The 21609-nt window shown below is 39.1% G+C and overlaps 1 protein-coding gene across 1 annotated transcript in view; it reads left to right on the forward strand.

The window, feature by feature from the left end:
- Positions 1–21609, forward strand: part of LOC150078523 (MAM and LDL-receptor class A domain-containing protein 2-like) — a 765548-nt gene that overhangs the window by 594151 nt on the left and 149788 nt on the right. The window contains exon 25 of the mRNA XM_090384594.1: positions 5971–6116. Coding sequence (XP_090240720.1) covers positions 5971–6116 — 146 coding nt within the window. The remainder of the gene's footprint in view (positions 1–5970; positions 6117–21609) is intronic.

Below are 21609 nucleotides of genomic sequence, written 5' to 3' on the forward strand. Positions count from 1 at the left end.
GAACAGAATCTTGATTCAACATTTCTGAAGAGTGAAAAGTCTGCAACAGTATCTTTCTTGAAGCAATCAAGATCAAGATCAGTTTATGTCTAATAGAATATTAGACAAACTTTCCGTATCCACTCATCCAACAGAGATATCATGAACAAATGCCCTCATTTCCAATAATTTCACTTTAGATTTCATTGACAATTGACAGAACATCATTAGTGTCCTTCCAGTTGTTATTTGGTTTTTAGGAGCATTAGCAACTAAGGCCATATTGCTCCAGGAATATGCGGTGGTCATTCCCCGACCTTTCCTCATCCTCCCTATTTGGTGGTCATGGGCTTGAACCCCGGTCTAATCAAGAAGCGTGTGCTACGCACTGCTGCTCCTGTCCACCTGCTACAGAGGCGCCGCTTACCTTTGTGCAATAGGTATTATAGCATAATTATGCATCATTAGCATTAGCAAAGGCACATGATGCAAGAAAGCAAGCTTATATAGCATTAGCCAAAAAATCCTTATTTCACCCATCCACTCACTCAAATTGTTTGTCAAATTCTGCCTTGAATCTGTTTAAGCTATCAACTTCTACAATCACAGATGGAAGTTTGTTCCAGAAATCAACCATCCGCTGGCTAAAGGCAAACTTCTGCACACCTATCTACAACCGTCTTTCCTCAATTTGAATTTTTGCTCTCTCAGGTGATTATTCTGAACAAGAGGAAGAATCCCTTCCGCATTGAGCATGCTCAAACCATTCAAGGCTTTATACACCTCAATCAGATCACCTGGTAGGTGGTGATCACCTAGTCTCCAGACACTGTAATTTTCAAAACTTAAGCCTTTCTTTATAAGACCAACCCTTTGTTCCATTCACTAATCTTGTTGCCCTTCTCTGTACTCGTTCCAACAGCTCTACATCCTTCTTAAAATGAGGCCTCCAGACCTGTATACAGTACTAAAGGTGTGGCCTGACCATTGCCTTATACAAGGGGATAATGACCTCCTTATCCCTGCTAGAAAACTTCCTGTATATAATTGACAAGACACCATGAGATACTCATGCAGACCATCTGCACAGCCCAGAAAACTTCATATCTGCCTGCACAATTACCGCCAGGTCCTTTTCATTCTCTACCACTGTCAGTGTGGTACCACAGAGTTGATACGTTACTCTGGGATTACTGCTTCCCATATGTAGTACTTTACATTTGTCAAAATTAAACTTCATTTGCCACCTCTCAGCCCATCTGCTCAACTTTTCTAGATCCTTTTGCAGCAGTGAACTGTCATTAGTGTCCTTAACAACCCTGCCAACCTTCGTATTGTCGGCAAACTTGAACATTAAGCTTGATATACCATCATCAATATCATTTATAAATACAGAAAACAATAATGGACCCAATACTGAACCCTGAGGGACTCCACTAATAACATTAGTCCACGATGAGCAGTGTCCATTGATTACCACTCTCTGTCTTCTCCCCCTCAGCCACCCCTTTACCCACAGCAGCAATTTGCCTCCAATGCCACACTGCTCCAATTTGTGCAGCAGTCTTCCATGTGCAACAGTATCAAAAGCCTTTCTAAGATCCAAGTATATAATATCAAAGTTATTCCCTGCATCCAGTTCTTTTGTGACTGCATCATAGTATCCAATCAAATTAATCAGACAAGACTTCCACTTAACAAACGTATGCTGTGTCTGAGCTATAACTGAAGTCTTGTCTAGATGATCCTGCAGTGCTTCTTTAACCAGTGCCTCCATTAATTTCCCTGGAACAGAAGTTAAACTAACAGGTCTGTAATTACCTGTGTCTCCCTTTGACCTCCTTTGTGGATTGGTGTCACATTTGCACATCTTCAGTCCATGGGTGTCTCCCTTGAGTTTAGGGAAGGTCTCATAATTATGGTTAAGAGTTTGCTTACTTCCTTTGGCACATCCTTTAATATAACTGGATAGATTCCTTCGACACCAGGAACCTTTCTTGTGTTTATCTTCAACAATTTCTCCTCCACTTTACTCTCAATTATTTCAAGATTATCTAGCTTACTGCCAGAGTTCAATACACCACTGGCATTCCCCTTCCTGAATAACTCCTCATGTGGGAATGTTAATGCAGAATATTCATTTAGTTTGTTAGCTACCTGAGCAGGATCATCAACAACAGTTGAATCATCGATATCAAGTAGACCAATGTGATTCATCCCCTTCCTTCTAGAGTTTACATAAGTAAAGAACTCTTTGCTGTTTTTCTTTGCATCCTTTGCCAAAGATTTCTCGTAATCTTCCTTCGCCTGCCTAACCTCCTTTGTAACTTTGTTACAGACCAGCTTATATCTATCATAGTCTTGTGTGTGTGTGTCACCTGTTAATTTATATGTATCCCATGCATTTTTCTTCCCATTTTGAATTTCCTGTTGGTAACATCATCAGTTGGTTCCACCGCATATAATTTAAATACTGTCTCAGACCACCGTATAGAATTTAAATACTGTCACAGACCACCATATAGAATTTAAATACTGTCTCAGACCACCGTAGTCACCTTAACGAAAGCAAAAACCCTTCCCTTTACCCTTGGTGGTAGTTACCTCTTTGAGTAAATCCCACTTCAGCACAGTGACCACTGCCACCTAGTGGTTCCTTTATCTGCTGATTATTGATGCATGAAGAATCACTACTGATAATGAGATCAAGAGTATTACTCCCTCTAGTTGCCTCCCGAACATGATGCTGTAGAAAACAATCCTTCAATAAAACCACAAAGGCCTTGCTAGTGTGTGATTGACCAACCCACAAATTCCAGTCAATATCCGGGAAATTAAAATCCCCCATTATAAGACACTAATTTACTGGCACCCTCTATTTCTCTGCACAGTTGCTCATTATACTCATCAGATTCATTAGGCCTATAACACACACCCACTCTCATTTTTCCTTTCCCAGTGCTTATGTCACACTGCCGACCGGGCTAGCCGAGTGGGTAAAGTACCTGCCCGGCAACCCAAGGTCGCGGGTTCGATTCCCGCCTCGGGCTTGGATCAAAGTACTGCAAAAACCTTGGGAGGTGCAATATGGCCATAGAAGCCGATGCGCCAACAACTACCAAATCAAAAAAAAAAAAAAAAAAAAAAAAAAAAATCGCTTATGTCACATCAGACAGACTCCAAATTGCATTGTCCACCCACATCAATTATCAATTGGATGCACTTCCTTAGATTTTATGTGATTTTGCTAACATCATAACTCCTTCCTATCCTGTCTATCCCTTCTGTACACATTGTACTCCCCAAATTCCAGTTCTGCACTGCTTATGTCTGTATAACACCATGTCTCTGATATCCCAACAATATCTGCCTTTGATGTCTTGACAAGCACTTTAAGCTCATCAAATTTATTAACTATATTCCTAGCATTGGGGTACAGGCAGGTATACATGCACCTGTTTCTACTCTTAATTACCCTGACACAGCCCATGTATTTACTTATTCCACTATGACTACCTGTAGTCTTGGAAATTCCCATTGTCTTGCTTTCCAGGCTGCTGCTCAATTGAATTTCAGTAGAAGTAGTGCAAGCATCACTTTTACTTCTGCCAGCGGCTTCTGTTAATCTATTAATCCATTTATCCCCCCAAGCTAGCAGTTTTCCGACCCACCTAACTCTGCCTCAATAGCATCATCAAATATTCTTGCATCCTTTCTATTTAAGTGTATCCCATCCCTGTAGAAGCAGTCTCTCCTGTTAACAAACACAAACCAGGCTGAGAAAAATTCTACCCCTTGAGCCGTGCACAACCTCTCCAAGGCCGAATTGCTCAACAAGACTCTCATCATATACTCCCTCCTATCTTGTCTGGGCGGAATTGCAGACACTTTCAAAACAGCCCTAATTCATGGCTCTTTTTCAGCATTGTCTTGTACTTGTTAAGTAATTCTGCCAGTCTCCTACTCTTAATATCATTAGTGCCAACATGTACAACAGTATCACTCTTTGTGCCCTTAAAGGATGATATCTGTCCTACATCATCAGCCTTTGCCCCTGGTAGACACACCCTGGTCCTGTTCCATCTTTTCTTTTTGCACAATATGTTCCTCGTTTCCCTGACAATAGAGTCACTGACAACAACTAGTTCCTTTGGGACCATCACATTCTGCCTTGGGGGTTGCCACTGTGTTGCGTGATATTCAAGCTCTGGGATTGATGTCTGCAGCTGAGAGCTTGATAGCCCCTCAATTTAAATCCTTCGAGGGCATCCACCATTTCCTTCAAGCTCTCATATATAAGCCCATAACAATGCCGAGGTGGCGCCTGATTTCCTCCCACTCCTTACATCTCGCACACACAAAGACATTCCTCTTGGCAATATCATGTCCCATTTCTGATTGCTCCACAAACATCAGCAAGCCGTGCATTTCAATAGACTGTGATTCAGAAGACAACCGCTCCCCTCAGTTCTCCTCTGAGCCACAGCACTTCCACTAGTTTGAGCCTTTTGCTTTGCTGCTCTGGTCTGAGTCATGATTTCTATTCAAGTTCAATAAAATTCCAGTACAAAATATAACTCTAAACCTATATCCGAATGCAGTTGTAACACTATATATATATATTTCGGTATCAAATATTATCTCCGAGTTACATTATATGATTTTCTTATCCCTGTCAACTTATATGTATTAATTTATGATGTTATGTTTGTAATAACTAGGTCGCTATATTTATTTAGTTAAAAAGGTGCAATTTACAATGAAAGTACAATTAATAAATTTTACTGATTAATTGATACTATTATACTTGGTATCTAGTTTTCTGTTAAACCTTACCTTATCTAGTTTTCCATTAAACCTTACGCTAGCTCAAGTTGTATCGTGTAACAATGGCGGCAAGTTACGAACGGTTAATCTACGGACACGAGGTATTATTATTTATTTTCCAAATTGCGCTATCTAAATTCAAAATAAAGCACGGAGTTTGACTAGGTCTATAAGCTAATTATAGAAAATAATTTAATCTAACTATTAAGTCAATAAAGTGGCTAAGTATAATTTAAAAACTTTTCGTTTGTGGGAGCTGCAAAACCTGTCTACACATGGATTTGATACCCTTACTAATACTAATAACCTACAAAATCTCAATCTAAATTCAATTTAAACTAAAGTATTGTTACTAGGAATATAAAGCAACTCTAAAAAATAAATTAATATGCCAATTTAAGTCAATAAAAAAGCAAAAACTTCTCTATTTGCTGGAGCCGTAAAAACTTCGCCTGTTCACATGTACTCTCGCACCCACTCTCTAATATACTTATATATTTTTTAACCTTGTAACTTCTTAAATTATTATAATTATGTTCATGTACTATTGATATAATTATTTTCATTCTGTTGTACATGCACTGTAAATGGGTGTTCTGTTTTACTAAAAATTAAATTCCTAGATGAAAAATATTAGGTAAGCGAATAGCTTACTGCACTGATAAACAGCCGTATGACTGTAATTTAATATAAATTCATATTTTCCAGTGAAATTAAATTTCTAGTGAAGTGAGAACTTGAAAAAACCTCTTGTTTTTCTGCCTGGAATTTGTAATCTGAAATTTGTAAGCAGGAGGAAAACAGTAGGTTTTTGGGACAAAACGTACTGTTTTCCTCCTGCTTACAAATTCTTGATCTCCAGTTTTTTTAATGTTAAAATTTTGCAGCTGTGCAATTATACCAATGCATTTTGTCCACTATTTGCCACATTTAGTATTGTCAAACAGCCATCAACTGCATTAGTCAAAAGCACTGTAGCTGACAACTGGTAGACACCCCTTAGAAATGTTGACAAGTTTGGTCATCACCATCAGAATTCTATAATTTCCTCTACAGAATATTGCTTTAGTTTTTATGTTGTCATTGTGTACTTTAATAATTAGTTCATTATAAGCTAGAACTGAATTACATTAAATCAGCTTCATTATATATTTTATTTTATAGGTTATTACTTATTTATAAACAGTTCAAATGCATTGGAAGGGGAATCTGCTGCGATTGCAGGTCCTTTATTTAATGCAAGCCATGGAAAATGCCATCTGCGCTTCTGGTACTTAATGAAAGGAAGTCAGTTTATGGGAGAATTAGAGGTATAGTTTGATTTACAAGAGTTTTATCATTTTTAGCAGTTATAATTATAAATAAACAATGATCATTAGATAATGTGAAAATTATTTCTGGATAATGTTTTGTTTTAAGTCATATTCCATTTATAGTGCTTGATTTCTGATATAGACTAAACCATAACCCCAGGACCTCACATCTGATGAGTATGAGTATGATACACCCAGGGTCCTGAGCTGGATATCATCATTCTCTTCTCTTTCTTGGTGATTCCCTTCTACCTCTCTCTCTCTCTCTCTCTCTCTCTCTCTCTCTCTCTCTCTCTCTCTCTCTCTCTCTCTCTCTCTCTCTCACTGAGGTGCCTCTGTAGCCAGGTGGGCAGGAGCATCAGTGCATAGTACTGTTGCTCCTGCCCACCTGGCTACGGAGTGTAGCATACTCTTCCTTGGGTGTCACGTCCATTATTACATAGACAAACTGAACAGGAATAAATCTGACCAAATGCCACACAGTGGAAATATGGAGCTTTGAGGCTGGCTACCAACATTTATATGGAAATTTTTACTAGTATCAGAGAGCCTTCCAAGTAAGTTATAATTATGTCCTTTCCTGTATCTACATACAGCAAGGCTTACTCCCATCTTATTTGCAATCAGAATAAACATAACATGCAGACCTCTGTAGACAGATGCGTGTATACAGATGATCTAACTATATCATATAGTTTCCAAAATATATGTTCAGTTGAAAGACAAGTACAAAATTCAGTAAATGAAATGCAACTATTAACAATGAAAAATGGATACCACATCTCAAACAAAAACAAAAAAAAACATGCAAATCATTTTTGCAGAAAATGCAAAATGCACCCAAACCCAGAAATAAAAATAGGATTGCATCTTATAACACTTGCCTGTAGTATTATATTTCTTGATCTAGTGCATATACCAAGTTAAACTTTCTAAAACATAGTAAAAGCTTACGTACCCTCTGCTTAAAAGCCTTAAACATCCTACAAGCAATATCTGCAGTGGGGAGCAGACCATTACACTCTGCTAAAGGGCGCCTCCGTAGCCAGGTGGACAGGAGCAGCAGTGCGTAGCACACGCTTCTTGATTAGACCGGGGTTCGAGCCCATGATCCATCAAATACGGAGGATACAGAAAGGTCAGGGAATGACCACTGCATGTCCCCGGAGCAATATGGCTTTAATTGCTAATGCTCCTAAAATCCAAAATAACATAACTTCTCTGTTAAATTTATATCAGGCTGTGATATGAGGCCTCCATAGCCAAGTGGGCAGGAGCAGCAGTGCATAGCACACTCTTCTTGATTAGACCAGGGTTCGAGTCTGTCCACAAATATATACATCCACCAAATATGGAGGATGCGGAAAGGTCAGGGAATGACCACCGCATATCCCCTGAGCAATATGGCCTTTGTTGCTAACGCTCCTAAAAACCAAATAACAACAACAGCTATAATATGACTGAGACTGGATAATGGGACACCATTTTATGGCTCTGCATAGAAAAGTATGCTGAAATGGCTGGATCCCATACACCACAACAGTACCTTGAGAGTAGCTGTAAGAGCCTTTCCGCCTCCGTAGCCAGGTGGGAAGGAGCAGCAGTGCATAACACACACTTCTTGATTAGACCAGGGGTTCGAGCCCATCACCACCAAATACGAAGGATGCGGAAAGGTCAGGGAATGACCAACGCATATTCTCGGAGCAATATGGCCTTAGTTGCTAATGCTCCTAAAAACCATAAAACAAACAAACATAAGAGCCTTTCACACATCATCAGTGCAAAATAGAAACCTATGAACCATTCATGTAAACAAAGGCTTTTATTGATTTTTTTTTTTGTGGTAAAAATTCATAATTTCATCATTCATTCAGAACAGGAAATGTCTTCACAAATGTGGGAAACTTTATAGTCACAAACCAGTAGTGAATAAACCAAAAGGTATTTGTTTGCAATATCTGCTTATGGAGTGGCAGATCAATGTGGACAATGTTGCAAAAGATAATCAAGCAACCCCCCCCCCCTCCCAAAATCTCTGCCATACTGGATATGAGAAATATTTTTTCAGTGATGGACAAAAAACATCATCCCAAATCAGAACATCCAAGAATTACATACTGCTTATGTAGAAAACTGTGCAGATTATCAGTACATCTATACCAATGGAACCAAATCAGACACACTCATAAGCACAGTAGTAATTCATTTAGACACTGTTATTTCCCAAGAGTTTCCAATTGAATAATCTATAAACTAGTGTATACTGCTGAGCTGACTGAAATTTGTTTTACCACACTGTTCATAAAAAGCACTGTTCATAAATATCTTTTCAGATTTTCTAAATGTAATCAATGTAATACACTGCTTAGATACTATTAACTATCCACTGATAAGTCAATTCCATGCCTGGTTAGTTTGAATACATCAACATGCAGAGATTCAAAGCAGTGAACAAGTAGATTGAGAAACAAACAATCCATCAAGGTCAGCTGACAACAGTAGCTCCTATATCACCATTATTATTCTGTTATTCAAAAAGGCAGTAATAAAAGATGGGTACATTTCTTGAAATGTCAAATGGGTAATAAATCATTGCAAATAAAACAATCATTCCCACCCTAGAAATTAAACTTTCAGAAAACTAGACACAAATAAGTTTTAGCCATAATTATGAAAGCTTCCTTGGACTCATGGAAGGTTCCTGTGGATTGGAGATGTGGAAATGTGTCCCCAATTCACAAAGGGTGACACCGATAGTTACAGACCTGTTAGTCTAACTTCTGTTCAAGGCAGGGCAGGATCATCTAAAAGAGACTATGTAATAGTTCAGACACAGCATGGGTTTGTTAAGGGGAAGTCTTCTCTGAAAATTGATTGGATACTACACAAAGGAATTGGATGCAAAGGATAATTTTGATATTGTGTACTTGGATTTTAGAAAAGCTTTTGATCCTGTGACACATAGAAGACTACTGTACAAATAGAAGCAGTATGGCACTAAGGGCAAGTTGCTACAATGGATAAAAGGTTGATTGAGTGGGAGAAGACAGAGAGTGATTATCAATCGATGCTGCTCTTCATGGACTAATGTTGTTAGTGGATTCCCCCAGGGGTTCGTTGTCGGACCTATTGTTGTTTTCAGTATTCATCAGTGATATTGATGAAGGTATATCAGGGTTAATGTCTAAGTTTGCAGATGGTACAAAGGTTGGCAGGGTTGTTATTGACAGTAATGATAGTATACTACTGCAACAGGATATGGAAAAGTTGAGCAGATGGACTGAGAGTTGGCAATTGAACTTTAACATTCACAAATGTAAAGTACTGCATATGGGTAGCAGTAACCTCAGATTAACATATCAACTGGGTGGTACTACACTCGGGGTAATGGAGAATGAAAAGGACCTGGTGGTAATTGTGCAGTCAGATATGAAAATTTCTGAGCTGTGGAAAAAAGGCTGCAAGAGTAGCTCATGGTGTCTTGTCAATGATATACAGGAATTTTGCTTTTGCTAGCAGGGATAAGGGAGTGATTGTCCCCTTGTATAAGGCAATGGTCAGACCACTCCTTGAGTACTGTATAGGTCTGGAGGCCTAATTTTGTCAAGATGTAGAACTGCAGGAACGAGTAGGGAGAGAGAGAAGTGCAACAAGATTTATGAGTGTTACCAAGAAAGGCTTAAGTTCTGCAAATTGCAGCTTCTGGTGACTAGGCACCTGTGAGGTAATCTAATTGATGTGTATAAGGCCATGAATGGAATGAGCATGCTCTATGCTAATGGGATTCTTCCTCTTGCTCAGTTTGCTCACCTGAGGGTGCATAAATTCAAATTGAGGAAAGGCAATTGTAGATTAGATGTGTGGAAATTTGCCTTTAGTCAGCGGGTGGTTGATAGTTGTAACAAACTTCCATCTGTTGTGGATGTCAGCAACTTAAATAAGTTCAAGGCAGAACTAGACAAGCATTTGGATTAAATGGATGGGTGAAATGGGAAGGGTGTTTTTTATGGCTGATCCTATATATGCTTCCTTTCTTGCATCAAATGCCCTGCTAATGCTAATGCTAAGTTATTTTTACAACACTGTGTATTGGTCATACACATTGCACACATGCATATCTTTAGAAAAGAAGAGCCACTGACTTGATCACAATGTAAAGTTCGTCTCACTGTGCAGCATCTGCTGCAGAGAGAACATGCATGCCAGCATCTGCTAACATGTTAACAACCCAACAGAAAATTCTAAATGGGAAGAAATCAAGGAATTGATTGTGGAATTAATGTAGGCTTTTCATACTGATTAAGAAATACTGTTCAAGGTTTAGACTTAAATGGATGTCAGATGAACTAATGAGACTTGTGTTAGAGAATAAAAATGCATGGAATGCATATAAATTATCAGGTGACACTGAAGCCTACAGTAGATATAAGCTAGTCTGCAATCAAATCACAAAGGAGGTCAGGCAAGCGAAGACAGATTATGAGAAATCTTTTGCAAAGGATGCTATGAAAAACAGAGAGGACTTCTTTGCTTATATAATCTCAAGAAGGAAGGAGATGAATCAGATTGGTCCACTTGATATCGATGATTTGACTCTGTTGATGATGATCTTGCTCAGACAGCTAACAAACTGAATGAGTATTTTGTATTTATATTTGCACTTGAACATTTCTGTAGGGACATGGAGGAGAAGCTTATTAAACTCTAACATGGAGCTAAATGATTTGGTAATAACTGAGAGCAAAGTGGAGAAGAAATTTTTGAAGTTAAACATAAGAAAGGCACCTTGGGTGGATGGGATCTATCCAGTTATATTAAAGGAGGCAGCAAAGGAAGTAAGCAAAACCTTAGTCATAATTATGAGAGCATCCTTGGACTCAGGAGAAGTCTCCACGGACTGGAGATGTGCAAATATATCCCCCGTTCACAAAGGGGGATAAAAGGATGCTACTCTACAAGTAATTACAGACCAGTTAGTTTAACTTCTGTTCCCAGAAGTTAAAATAATGGAGTCACTGGTGAAAGAAGCTTTGCAGGATCACTGGTTAAAGGAGCATTGCACACAAGACTACAGTAATAATTCAAACACAGCATGAAAATCTTGAAAATCTTGTTGGACAAATTTGATTGGATACTATGATGTGGTTACAAAGGTACTGGATGCAAAAAATAATTTTCATATATCATATACTTGGATTTAAGGAAAGCTTTTATGCATATGCAAGACTACTGTACAAATTAGAGCAGTGTGGTATTAAGGGCAAGTTGCTAGAATGGATAAAAGGGTGGCTGAGTAGGAGAGAACAGAGAATGGTAATCAATAGGTGCTACTCTTCATGGACTAATGTTATTAGTGGAGTCCTCCAGGGTTCAATGTTGGGCCCACTATTGTTTTGTGTATTTATCAGTAATATTGATGAAGGTATATCACACTTAATGTCCAAGTTTTCAGATGATACAAAGCTTGGCAGGGTTGTTAACGACAGCAACGGTAGTGTGCTACTGCAACAGGAAGTTGGACAGCTGGGCTGAGAAGTGGCAACTGAATTTTAACATTGACAAATGCAAAGTGCTGCATATGGGTAGAAGTAAACACAGAGAAACATACCTACTCTGTCGTACTACCCATAATATGGTAGAAAATGAAAAAGACCTGAGAATAAGCAAGTTTGACAAAGGCCAAATTTTAATTGCCAGACAACAGGGTCAGAGCATATACGGCATAGCTGGTGGGGTGCTCACCCCACCAGCTATCAAAAGTGGTCCAAGGAGGGGGGAACCCACGAACCACCAGCGAGGTGTTGGCCGACTATGATTCACGAATGCTCGAGGTGAGAGGCCCCGAGTGCCAAGCGAATTTTCTCTGCGACTCATAAGTGATCTTTGAAAGTGATATAGTTTTATTTTTTTGTGCGATTTTCTTCTGTTTTGTTCACTTAAAGTGGTTCTTTGCTTAAAAAGTCTTACGTAAGAACCAGAAAGGGAATCTACCTTTCTTTTTTAGTATTTATATTAAATACTAACTAACTCTACTAACCTTAATAACTGCTTTGTCACTGGTGGCACCGCTCCTGCCTCCATGTGGCAGGGCCGGTAATCTGGGAGAAGAAAGTCATTCTCCCAGGGCTAAAAGGAGTAAACATGGACACTAATGATTTCCCACAATTAGAGCCAAAGAGCTCTCAACATGACAACCACGAAACTGATCATGACCTCATTGTCGAAAAGACTAAAAAAGGATGCAAACAAGCAGGAACCTCCAGCTTTCCTGATCATCCATTCTCTGTCTTCACAACCTGTCAGTAAGCTCTTCCATTTCATCATACAACGATGCCTTGTAAATGCAGCAGCATCTCCAAAAATGGTGAAATGTCTTCACACTGGTGACTTGCTAATAGAGCCCTCTCACCCAAGACACTCTGACCTTTTGTTAAAACTTGCATCTTTAAGTGCAGTTCCAATTCAAGTCACTCCACATAACACCCTGAATTCTTTCAAGGGAGTGATCAGTGAATGGGACCTATTGAACGTTTCCGAAGAAGAAATAATCCACAAACTAAAGGATCAAAATGTAACTCAGACCAAGAGAATCTTGATACGAAAAGACGGCACCTGAGTCCCAACATGTAGCATAATTTTAACCTTTAGTTCACTGAATCTACCATCCTCAGTCAAAGCAGGCTATTTAAACTGTCGTGTTTGGCCCTTTATCCCGAACCCTCTGAGATGCTAAAAATGTCAGAAATTTGGCCACTCCCAGACAGCATGCCGTGGAGATGCAACATGTCCAAACTGCAGTTGCAAAACTCATACTCAATCAAAATGAAAGGCACAAACTCCGCAGTGTCCTAATTGCAAGGGCAATCATCCAGCTTACTCCAAAGATTGTGATCTCTGGAATTTAGGGAAAAAAATACAGAAATACAAGACTGAAAATAAAGTATCTTTTCAAGAAGCTAGAAGAAAAGTAAAATCAAGTATTCCAAAAACCACTTACGCTTCGGCTATCCATAGTTACAAATCAGTAGCATGTCAGACAGAAGTGTCAGTCCTCCCGACAAATTGATCACTGACTGGGCTTATATCAGTACTATCGACTCAGCCTACATCTGAATCACAGTTAGTGGACCAAAGTAATAATACGCCACTCACAATTCCAACTCAAAACCTAATTCACAGTAAAGTGGCAGAAAATTTACATAAATCAGATCCTGTGGAGGTGAAACAACCAACAAAAATGGATACTGATGATATGCCCAACCAAGAAGATTTTCTTGAATTACATGCAGATGGAGATATGGAGGATAAAAATGATTCAGGATGCCCTAATTTTCCCATAAAAGAAAAATCTAAATCTGACCGTTATAAACAACCCACACATTAAAAGCAGACAGATTCATCTTCCTCTAACAAAACCAAATAATGGAACATATTATCCAATGGAAGTGTAGAGGCCTTCGCAGTAACATAGATGATATGCATGAATTAATTCATCACTATAAACCTCTTGCAATGTGCTTGCAAGAAACTAATTTGACATCTCTGGTCTCAGTTTCAATCAAAAATTACACTGTATTCAGGCAAGACAGGGCTGACTCCAATAACGCTCATGGAGGATTAGTGATACTTGTGGATTCAAGCATCCCCACCAGACGTGTTCCATTACAAACACTTAGAAGCCGTTGCCATGTGTGTTGTTAATGGTATTACTCTAACATTGGTTTCCATTTATCTTCCGCATAATCATTAATATACTATTCAGGAACTTGAAGATCTTGTTATGCAGTTACCATCACCGTTTTGTTTACTAGGAGACTTTAATGCACATCTCCCATTATGGGGTTCCCCCACCTCAGACAGACGAGTTAAGCTTATCGAAATGCTGATCGATAAGCAGAATTTAACATTACTGAATACTGGTCTCCTACATATGTGCATCTCCCTACAGACTCAACATCCGCAATAGACCTTTCCATTTGTTACCCAATCCTCATTCCAAGTATAGATTGGATATCTCTGAGTGATCCTTATATATAGTAGAACCAATATCCGCTAATTTGCAAAATTCAAAAATCCTATTCCTTTCCAACAGAAAGTCCAATTAAATGGAAATTTTCAAAGACTGACTGGGCAAAATACAGATAGCACATCTCATTTGACAATGATATCATTGAGTCCTGTTCCATCAATAGTCTTACTGAGCACATCACGAATCAAATACTGGCAGCCGCATCTGTCACCATTCCTCGATATCAAGCCAGAAATAGAGGAAAAATAATTTACTGGGGGAATGAAGATTGCAATAATGCAAAAAAAAGAAAAACAAAGCGTGGAACCTTTTCCGCAAATATCCTACCACCTCCAATCTGGATCCAGTCTGGATCGGAAAACTATAAACGGCTCAGAGCTAAAGCTCGCTATATCAGATGCAAAGTAAGAAAAGAAACTTAGATTAAATTTGCATCATCAGTGAATAAAAATACCGATATCAGATTAATCTGGAGAGAAAAAAAATAATAAAAAATAAATTTCCACCCCGCTACTAAACTGGAATGAACAAGAACTCTTTAATCCCACAGATATATCAAATGCACGGGGAATTGTATTTTCTCTGTTGTCTTCTTGTAATGCTTATGATCAATCATTCCAAAAATGTAAAACAGTTGCAGAGAAATCCAGACTGAATTACACTGACGATTCTGCTTTATCTTATAATAAACCATTTACCATGTTTTAGCTACATCAATCTCTTACCAACTCAAGCAACAGTGCTGCTGGCCCTGATGGGAAATATTATGTAATGCTCCAAAATCTGGATCAAAGAACAATCTCTTCTTATGTAATGCTCATATTTTATAATCGAATTTTTTCTGAACATACCTTCCCAAGCTCCTGGAGTCATTCTTATGTACTACCGATTGCAAAACCCAGTAAAGATCATTCTGTTCCTCAAAATTACAGACCGATATCCCTTACCAGCTGTCTCAGCAAAACTCTCGAGAAAATGATGCATCGACATTTCATTGATACCTCGAGTCTCAAAATTTGATAAATAACAACCAATTTGGATTCCCGAAAAGCCGATCTTCATTGGATCTCATGATCAAAGCCGAGACAAATATCAGAAATGCTTTCATCAAAAAGGAACATCTCATCATGGTCTGTCTTGACGTTGAGAAAGCCTTAGACACTACATGGCATTTTGGCATCTTAAAGGATCTACATTCTCTTGGACTGAGAGGTAATTTACCATATTTTATCCAAAATTTCCTTCAACAGAGATCCTTTCAAGTTCGTTATCGGGGAACCCTCTCTAAAATCTTTATCCAAGAAGAAGAAATTCCACATGGGTCTTTTCTCAGCGGTACCCTGTTTGCAATGAGAATGAATCATATAATTGAACTCATTCCGAAAACTGTGGATTCATACCTTTTTGTAGACAATCTCACAATTTCTTGTCATTCTTAAAACATGCATTACATTGAACGGCAACTTCAAATATCAATGAATCACATCCTGACATGGATGACACAAAATAGTTATAGCCTATCCAGCCAGAAATCTACTGCCATTCACTTCTGCTCCAGATGCAATATGCATCCTGAACCATAGCTAATTGTATTCGTCTACTAGGATTGTTCTTTGACAATAAGTTAAATTTCCAAAAGCACATTGAACATCTCCTGTCTACTTGTCAAAAAAAACTGAACATACTCAGAGTCTTATCAGCCACAACATGGGGAGCAGATCGTTATGGCCTGCTTCATTTATATAGAACCATAATCAGATCACATTTGGACTATAACGCACCTGTCTTCGACTCTGCTAGGGAGAGTACTTTATCTCGCTTCAACCCTATTCAACATTCAGCTCTCAGAACAGCACTAGGTGCATTCAGAACATCTCCAGTGCAAAGTTTGTATGTTGAAGCTCATGAACCTCCCCTAAATATCAGGAGAAAGATGCTGCTGCTGAACTATGCAACCAAGATCCAAAGCCAGATGACCCATCATTATTGGTCAAAACTTAATAATCCAGAGTTTACGACCTTCTGTAGAAACAAACCACAGAGTTCGGCCTGCTGGTATTAGGCTAAAACAACTAGCAGAAGATTGGGATATATACACTTCAATAAAATCTTACAAGATCCCATAGATCCCAACCCTCCATGGTGTGTCATCATGCCATCTTGTGACAATTATTTCCACCAGTGGGGTAAACACTCTCTATCGGATATTAACATCCAACAACTACACATAGCACATACTCAACGTTATCCTGACTTCGCTAAAATTTATACAGATGGGTCGAAGTCTGAGAGTGGATCGGGCACAGCAGTAGTTCTCCCTGATCCTATCATTTCTCTGTCTCTCCCAACAGAGTGCAGTAGTTACACGACTGAATTATATGCCATAAAGCTAGATATAGAAAATATTTTCCATATGTCAATTCAAATGAGCTTAATATACACAGACTCGCAGAGTTCCTTATTAGCTTTGCAAAACAACTCCCCGTCTACTCACCCTCAATTAAAGCTCATTAGAACAGAGTTGACACATCTGAGAAAGCAACAACAAAAGATTATTTTCTGCTGGATACCTGTCCATACTGAAATACGAGGAAGTGAAATTGTGGATGATGCTGCCAAACATCCATCGAATCGAGAGTAGCTCCAACGAATTCCCTAGTACTGTTTACAGATTATAAAATGAAGATCCGAAGTATATGTAAAGGTCAATGGACTCTTCAATGGCAAGCACAAATTCATAATAAACTTTTTCAAATTAAACCTGTACCAAAATTATGGGCTTCCAGCCTCATTGCAAACAGACAAGAAGTAATTCTAGCCAGAGCCAGAATCGGCCATACTCATTTAACTGATTTGTTCCTCCTGTCGGGGAATGACCCTCCTCAGTGTAACCATTGTCATACACCACTCACAGTCAAACACATACTTTTAGAATATACTCTGTATAATAATGCTTGACTAGTGTCATTCAGTTCTCTGGCAAGCTTAAAGGAACCTTTGTCACTTATCATAGGCGAAAAATCAAATCTTGCAGAATTCTTCTCCTTCCTAAAACGAATAGGACTGTATAGCCATTTCTAACTGCTTCTACATGAACCAACACAGGCAGTATGAACCACTTTTCTAAGTGCAATATGGCCTAAGTAGCCATTGCACTTAAAACCCCATCAACAACAACAACAACAACAACAACAGCTCGAGGTGAGCAAAGACTCTCCCAGATTGTACGTGGCAACAGAAGGGCGACTGTGGTGCAACTAGCCGGTAATTGGAATGCTGGTGATGTGAGTAATGTGTCACAACACACACAGTACATTGAACCCTGCTGAAAATGGGGCCGCAGTCTGCTCCGATTGCCCATGCTAATCATGGTTCAACAGCGACAGTGCCTTCAATGGGCACGTGAGCATCAAAACTGGACCTTGAGTGATTGCAAGAAAGTCGTCTGGGCCAATGATTATGTTTCCTGTTGCACCATACCATACGTTCAGTAAGGTACGTGTGCATCGTTTACCTGGGGAAGTGATGGCACCTGAATGCACCGGGAGACAAAAACAAGCCAATGGCGGCAGTGTCTTGCTTTGGGCAATTTTCTACTGGAACACCCTGTGTCCAGTCATCCATGTGCCAGACACTCTGATGTTTGCCACCTACATAAACATCATTGTTGACCAGGTACACCCTTTCGTGGCAACGGTCTTCTCCCCCCAGCCCCCAGGTGGTGCCATCTTTCAGCAGGAGAATGCACCATGCCACACCACCCAGATTGTACGAGACTTATTCGCGGAACATGAGGAATTTGGAGGCCAGCTATTGCCCTGGCCTCCAAATTTCCCAGATTTCCCATCGAGCATCTGTTGTTTGTGTTCGAACACCAACTCCGATGTGCGGCAGCTCAACCACGGACCTTACAGGAGTTAAAGGATCTGCTGGTTACATGTTAGTACCAGACACCGAAAGACACATTTAGAAATCTTGTAGCATCCATGCCTTGCCGGGTACGAGCTGTTTTGGATGCACATGGAGGACCCACATCATATTAGGTGAGTGGGCATAATATTTCGGTTCATGGGTGTATATAGTCTTATAACTGCATTGGGATATAAATTTAGAGATATATTTTTGTATTGAAATTGAAATTTTATTTGAAATTGAATCGAAATCATGACTCAGACCAGAACAGCAAAGCAAAAGGCTCAAGCCAATGAGAGTTCTGTTGGCTCAGTGAAGAACTGAGGGGAGGGAGGAAAGTTGTCCACTGAATTACAGCCTTTTGAATTCTACTGCTTTATTGATGTTTGTGGAGCAATCTGGATTGGGACATGATATTCCCAAGGGGAATGTCTTTGAGTGTGTGTGCAATGTAATGAGGGTGAGGAAATCAGACATCAACTCAGCGTTGTTATAGGCCTATATGAAGGCTTGAAGAACAGGACAGATTCCCTCAAAGGATTTAAATTGAGTGGCCCATCAAGCTCTCAGCTACCCACATCAGCGCCAGAGTTTTCATTTGAACATCACGCAACACAGGGGTGCTTCCGTACCTAGATGGGCAGGAGCAGCAGTGCGTAGCACGTGCTTCTTGATTAGACTGGGGTCCGAGCCCGTGACCCCCAACTACAGAGGATGCGGAAAGGTCAGGGAGTGACCACTGCATATCCCCAGAGCAATATGGCCTTAGTTGCTAATGCTCCTAACAACCAAATAACAAACACGCAACACAGTGGCAAGGGGCAAAGGTTGATGTCTGCTAGGGGCAAAGGTTGATGACTTTTGTAGAGCAGATATCACATTTAAAGGCACATTAGGTGATTTTTTGTACACATTGGCACTAATGATATTAAGAGTATGAGACCGGTGAAATTACTTAACAAGTACAGGTCAATGTTGAAAAAAAGCTGTGAGTTAGGGTTGAATTTGAAAGTGTCTGCAATTCTGCACAGACACGATAGGAGGGATTATATATGATGAGAGCCTTGTCGATCAATTCAGATCAAGGGGTAGAATTTTTCTCAGCCTCTGTGTTTGTTAACAGAAGAGACTGCTTATACAGGGATGGCGTACACTTAACTAGAAAGGGTGCAAGAATATTTGCTGATGCTATCGAGGCAGTATTAGATGGGTCGGAAAATCGCAAGTTTGTGGGGGGGAGGATACATGGACTAATAGATTAACAATAGCCATTGGCAGATGTGAAAGTGATTCTTACACTTCTTCTATTCGAATGAACAGCAGCATTGCAAACAAGGTGCAAGGGACTGCTGGGACTTATTGCGGACAAGTAAATACATGGGCTGTGTTAGGGTAGCGAAGAATAGGAACAGGTGCATGTATACATGTGTGTACCCCACTGCTAAAAGTTTAGTAAATAAATTTGATGAATTTGAGATGTTGAACAACACACCAATGGCAAATTTTGTTGGGATATCAGAGAAGTGGTGTCACACAGATATAAGGAATGCAGAAATGGAATTTGGGGGAGTGTAATGTATACAGGAAGGATAGGAAGGGAGTAGGGATTACGCTATTAGTCAAGAAACACATAAAATCCAAAGAAGTATAGCCAATTAATATCAATGGAGAATGCAGTGTTGAGTCACTTTTGTGATACATAAGCACGGGGGAAATCAAAATTGAGAGTAAGAGTGTGTTATAGACCTAATGACTCTGATGAGTAAAATAAACAACTGTACAGAAAAATAGAGAGGACCAGTAAATTAGAGTTTCTTATAATGGGGGATTTTAATTGCCCACATATGACCTGGAATTTGTGATTTGGTCACTTACACACTAGTATGGCTTTTGTGGATTTATTGGATGATTGTTTTCTACAGCAGAATGTTCATTAGGCAACTAGAGGAAGTAATACTCTTGATCTGATTATCAGTAGTGATTCTTCATGCATTAAGAATCTGCAGATAAAGGAATCACTAGGTGGCAGTGATCACAGTGTTCCAAAGTGAGATTTGCACAAAGACCTAACTACTATCAGGGTTAAAGAAGGGTTTTTCTTTCGTAAAGGTGACCACAGAGACAGTGATCTGGGAGAGTATTTAAATTCTGTACTATGGGACCAACTGATGATGTTAGCAACAGAAAATTCAAAATAGGATGCATTCAAAGAAATAATCTCAGAAGCTACTAGGCTTTTCATACCAACTAATATATATTGTCTAGGGTTTAAGACTAAATGGATGTCGGATGAACTAATGAGATATGTGACAAAGAAGAAAAATACAGGGGATACATATAAATTAACAGGTGACATGGAATCCTATGATAGATATAAGCTGGTCTGTTACCATGTTACAAAGGAGGTTAGGTTGGCAAAGGCAGATTATGAGAAATCTTAAGCAAAGATTGCAAAGAGTTCTTGATTTATGTAAACTCTAAAAGTAAGCGGATGAATCAGATTGGTCCACTTAATGTCGACGGTTCAACTGTTGATAATCCTGCTCAGGTAGATAACAAACTAAATGAGTATTTTGCATCTACATTCACACATGATGAGTTATTCAGAGAGGGGAATGCCAGAGGTGAATTAAACTCTAGCAGTGAGCTAGATGATTTTGTAATAATCAAGAGCAAAGTGGAGGAGAAATTGTTGAAGATAAAAACATTAGAAACACACGTGGGGTGGATGGGATCTATCCAGTTATATTAACCCCTTCCCAGAAATTTTTTTCCAGAAAATGAGCTGTAACAGGTTGAATTTTTTTGTTTTACAGATTAGAAGTAGGCATTCTTTGATTACACATTGTATAATGCGTAATCACAGAATGTATAATGTGCAAATTTATGTTTTTAATAAATTTGCACTTGAGCTAAAAGAAAGGAACAGAAAAAAACTCTTCACTAATCATTATATAAATAAATTTAAAAAATCAAGTGGAACACACAAGCAGTAACCTCCCAACACAAGAAATCATCATGAACTAACAACATTCTGACACACGGCCAGCGCAAATGGATAGGCGAAGTAAGCGTTGCTTACGGGCGGCAGTTCAAGAGGGTGGCAAAATATTTTTCGATATTTCTAATTGGTTAACGCTTATCAGTATTCAGCATTTAGGATGGCAAATTTTATTTTGCTTACTGGCGACATATTGGAATGCATGCTACTGTTCTGACATTACTGTACAATAAGTAAATATAAGCGAAATGAAAGCCAGCCGTAAGAAAATCCCGAGAAATCTCCAGATTTATCTGGCTAATTCAAAATTAACAAGATAAATGCCCAGGAAAATGTTTCAATCCAAAAATTTGGAGGTATTATTGTTTGCTTCGGGTATTATTGTATCCCGAGATATTTCGTGTAGTTCCAAATAACTTTTTAAACTAAAAACGAAACATCTTGGGATAATCCATAAAGGGGTTAAAGGAGGCAGCAAAGGAAGTAAGCTAACCCTTAGCCATTATTATGGGAGCTTTCTTGGACTCAGGAGAGGTTCCCATGGA

The sequence above is a fragment of the Mastigoproctus giganteus genome, chromosome 11 (assembly GCF_048544385.1).
Source record: "Mastigoproctus giganteus isolate SK-2022 chromosome 11, ASM4854438v1, whole genome shotgun sequence".
NCBI lineage: Eukaryota > Metazoa > Arthropoda > Arachnida > Uropygi > Thelyphonidae > Mastigoproctus > Mastigoproctus giganteus.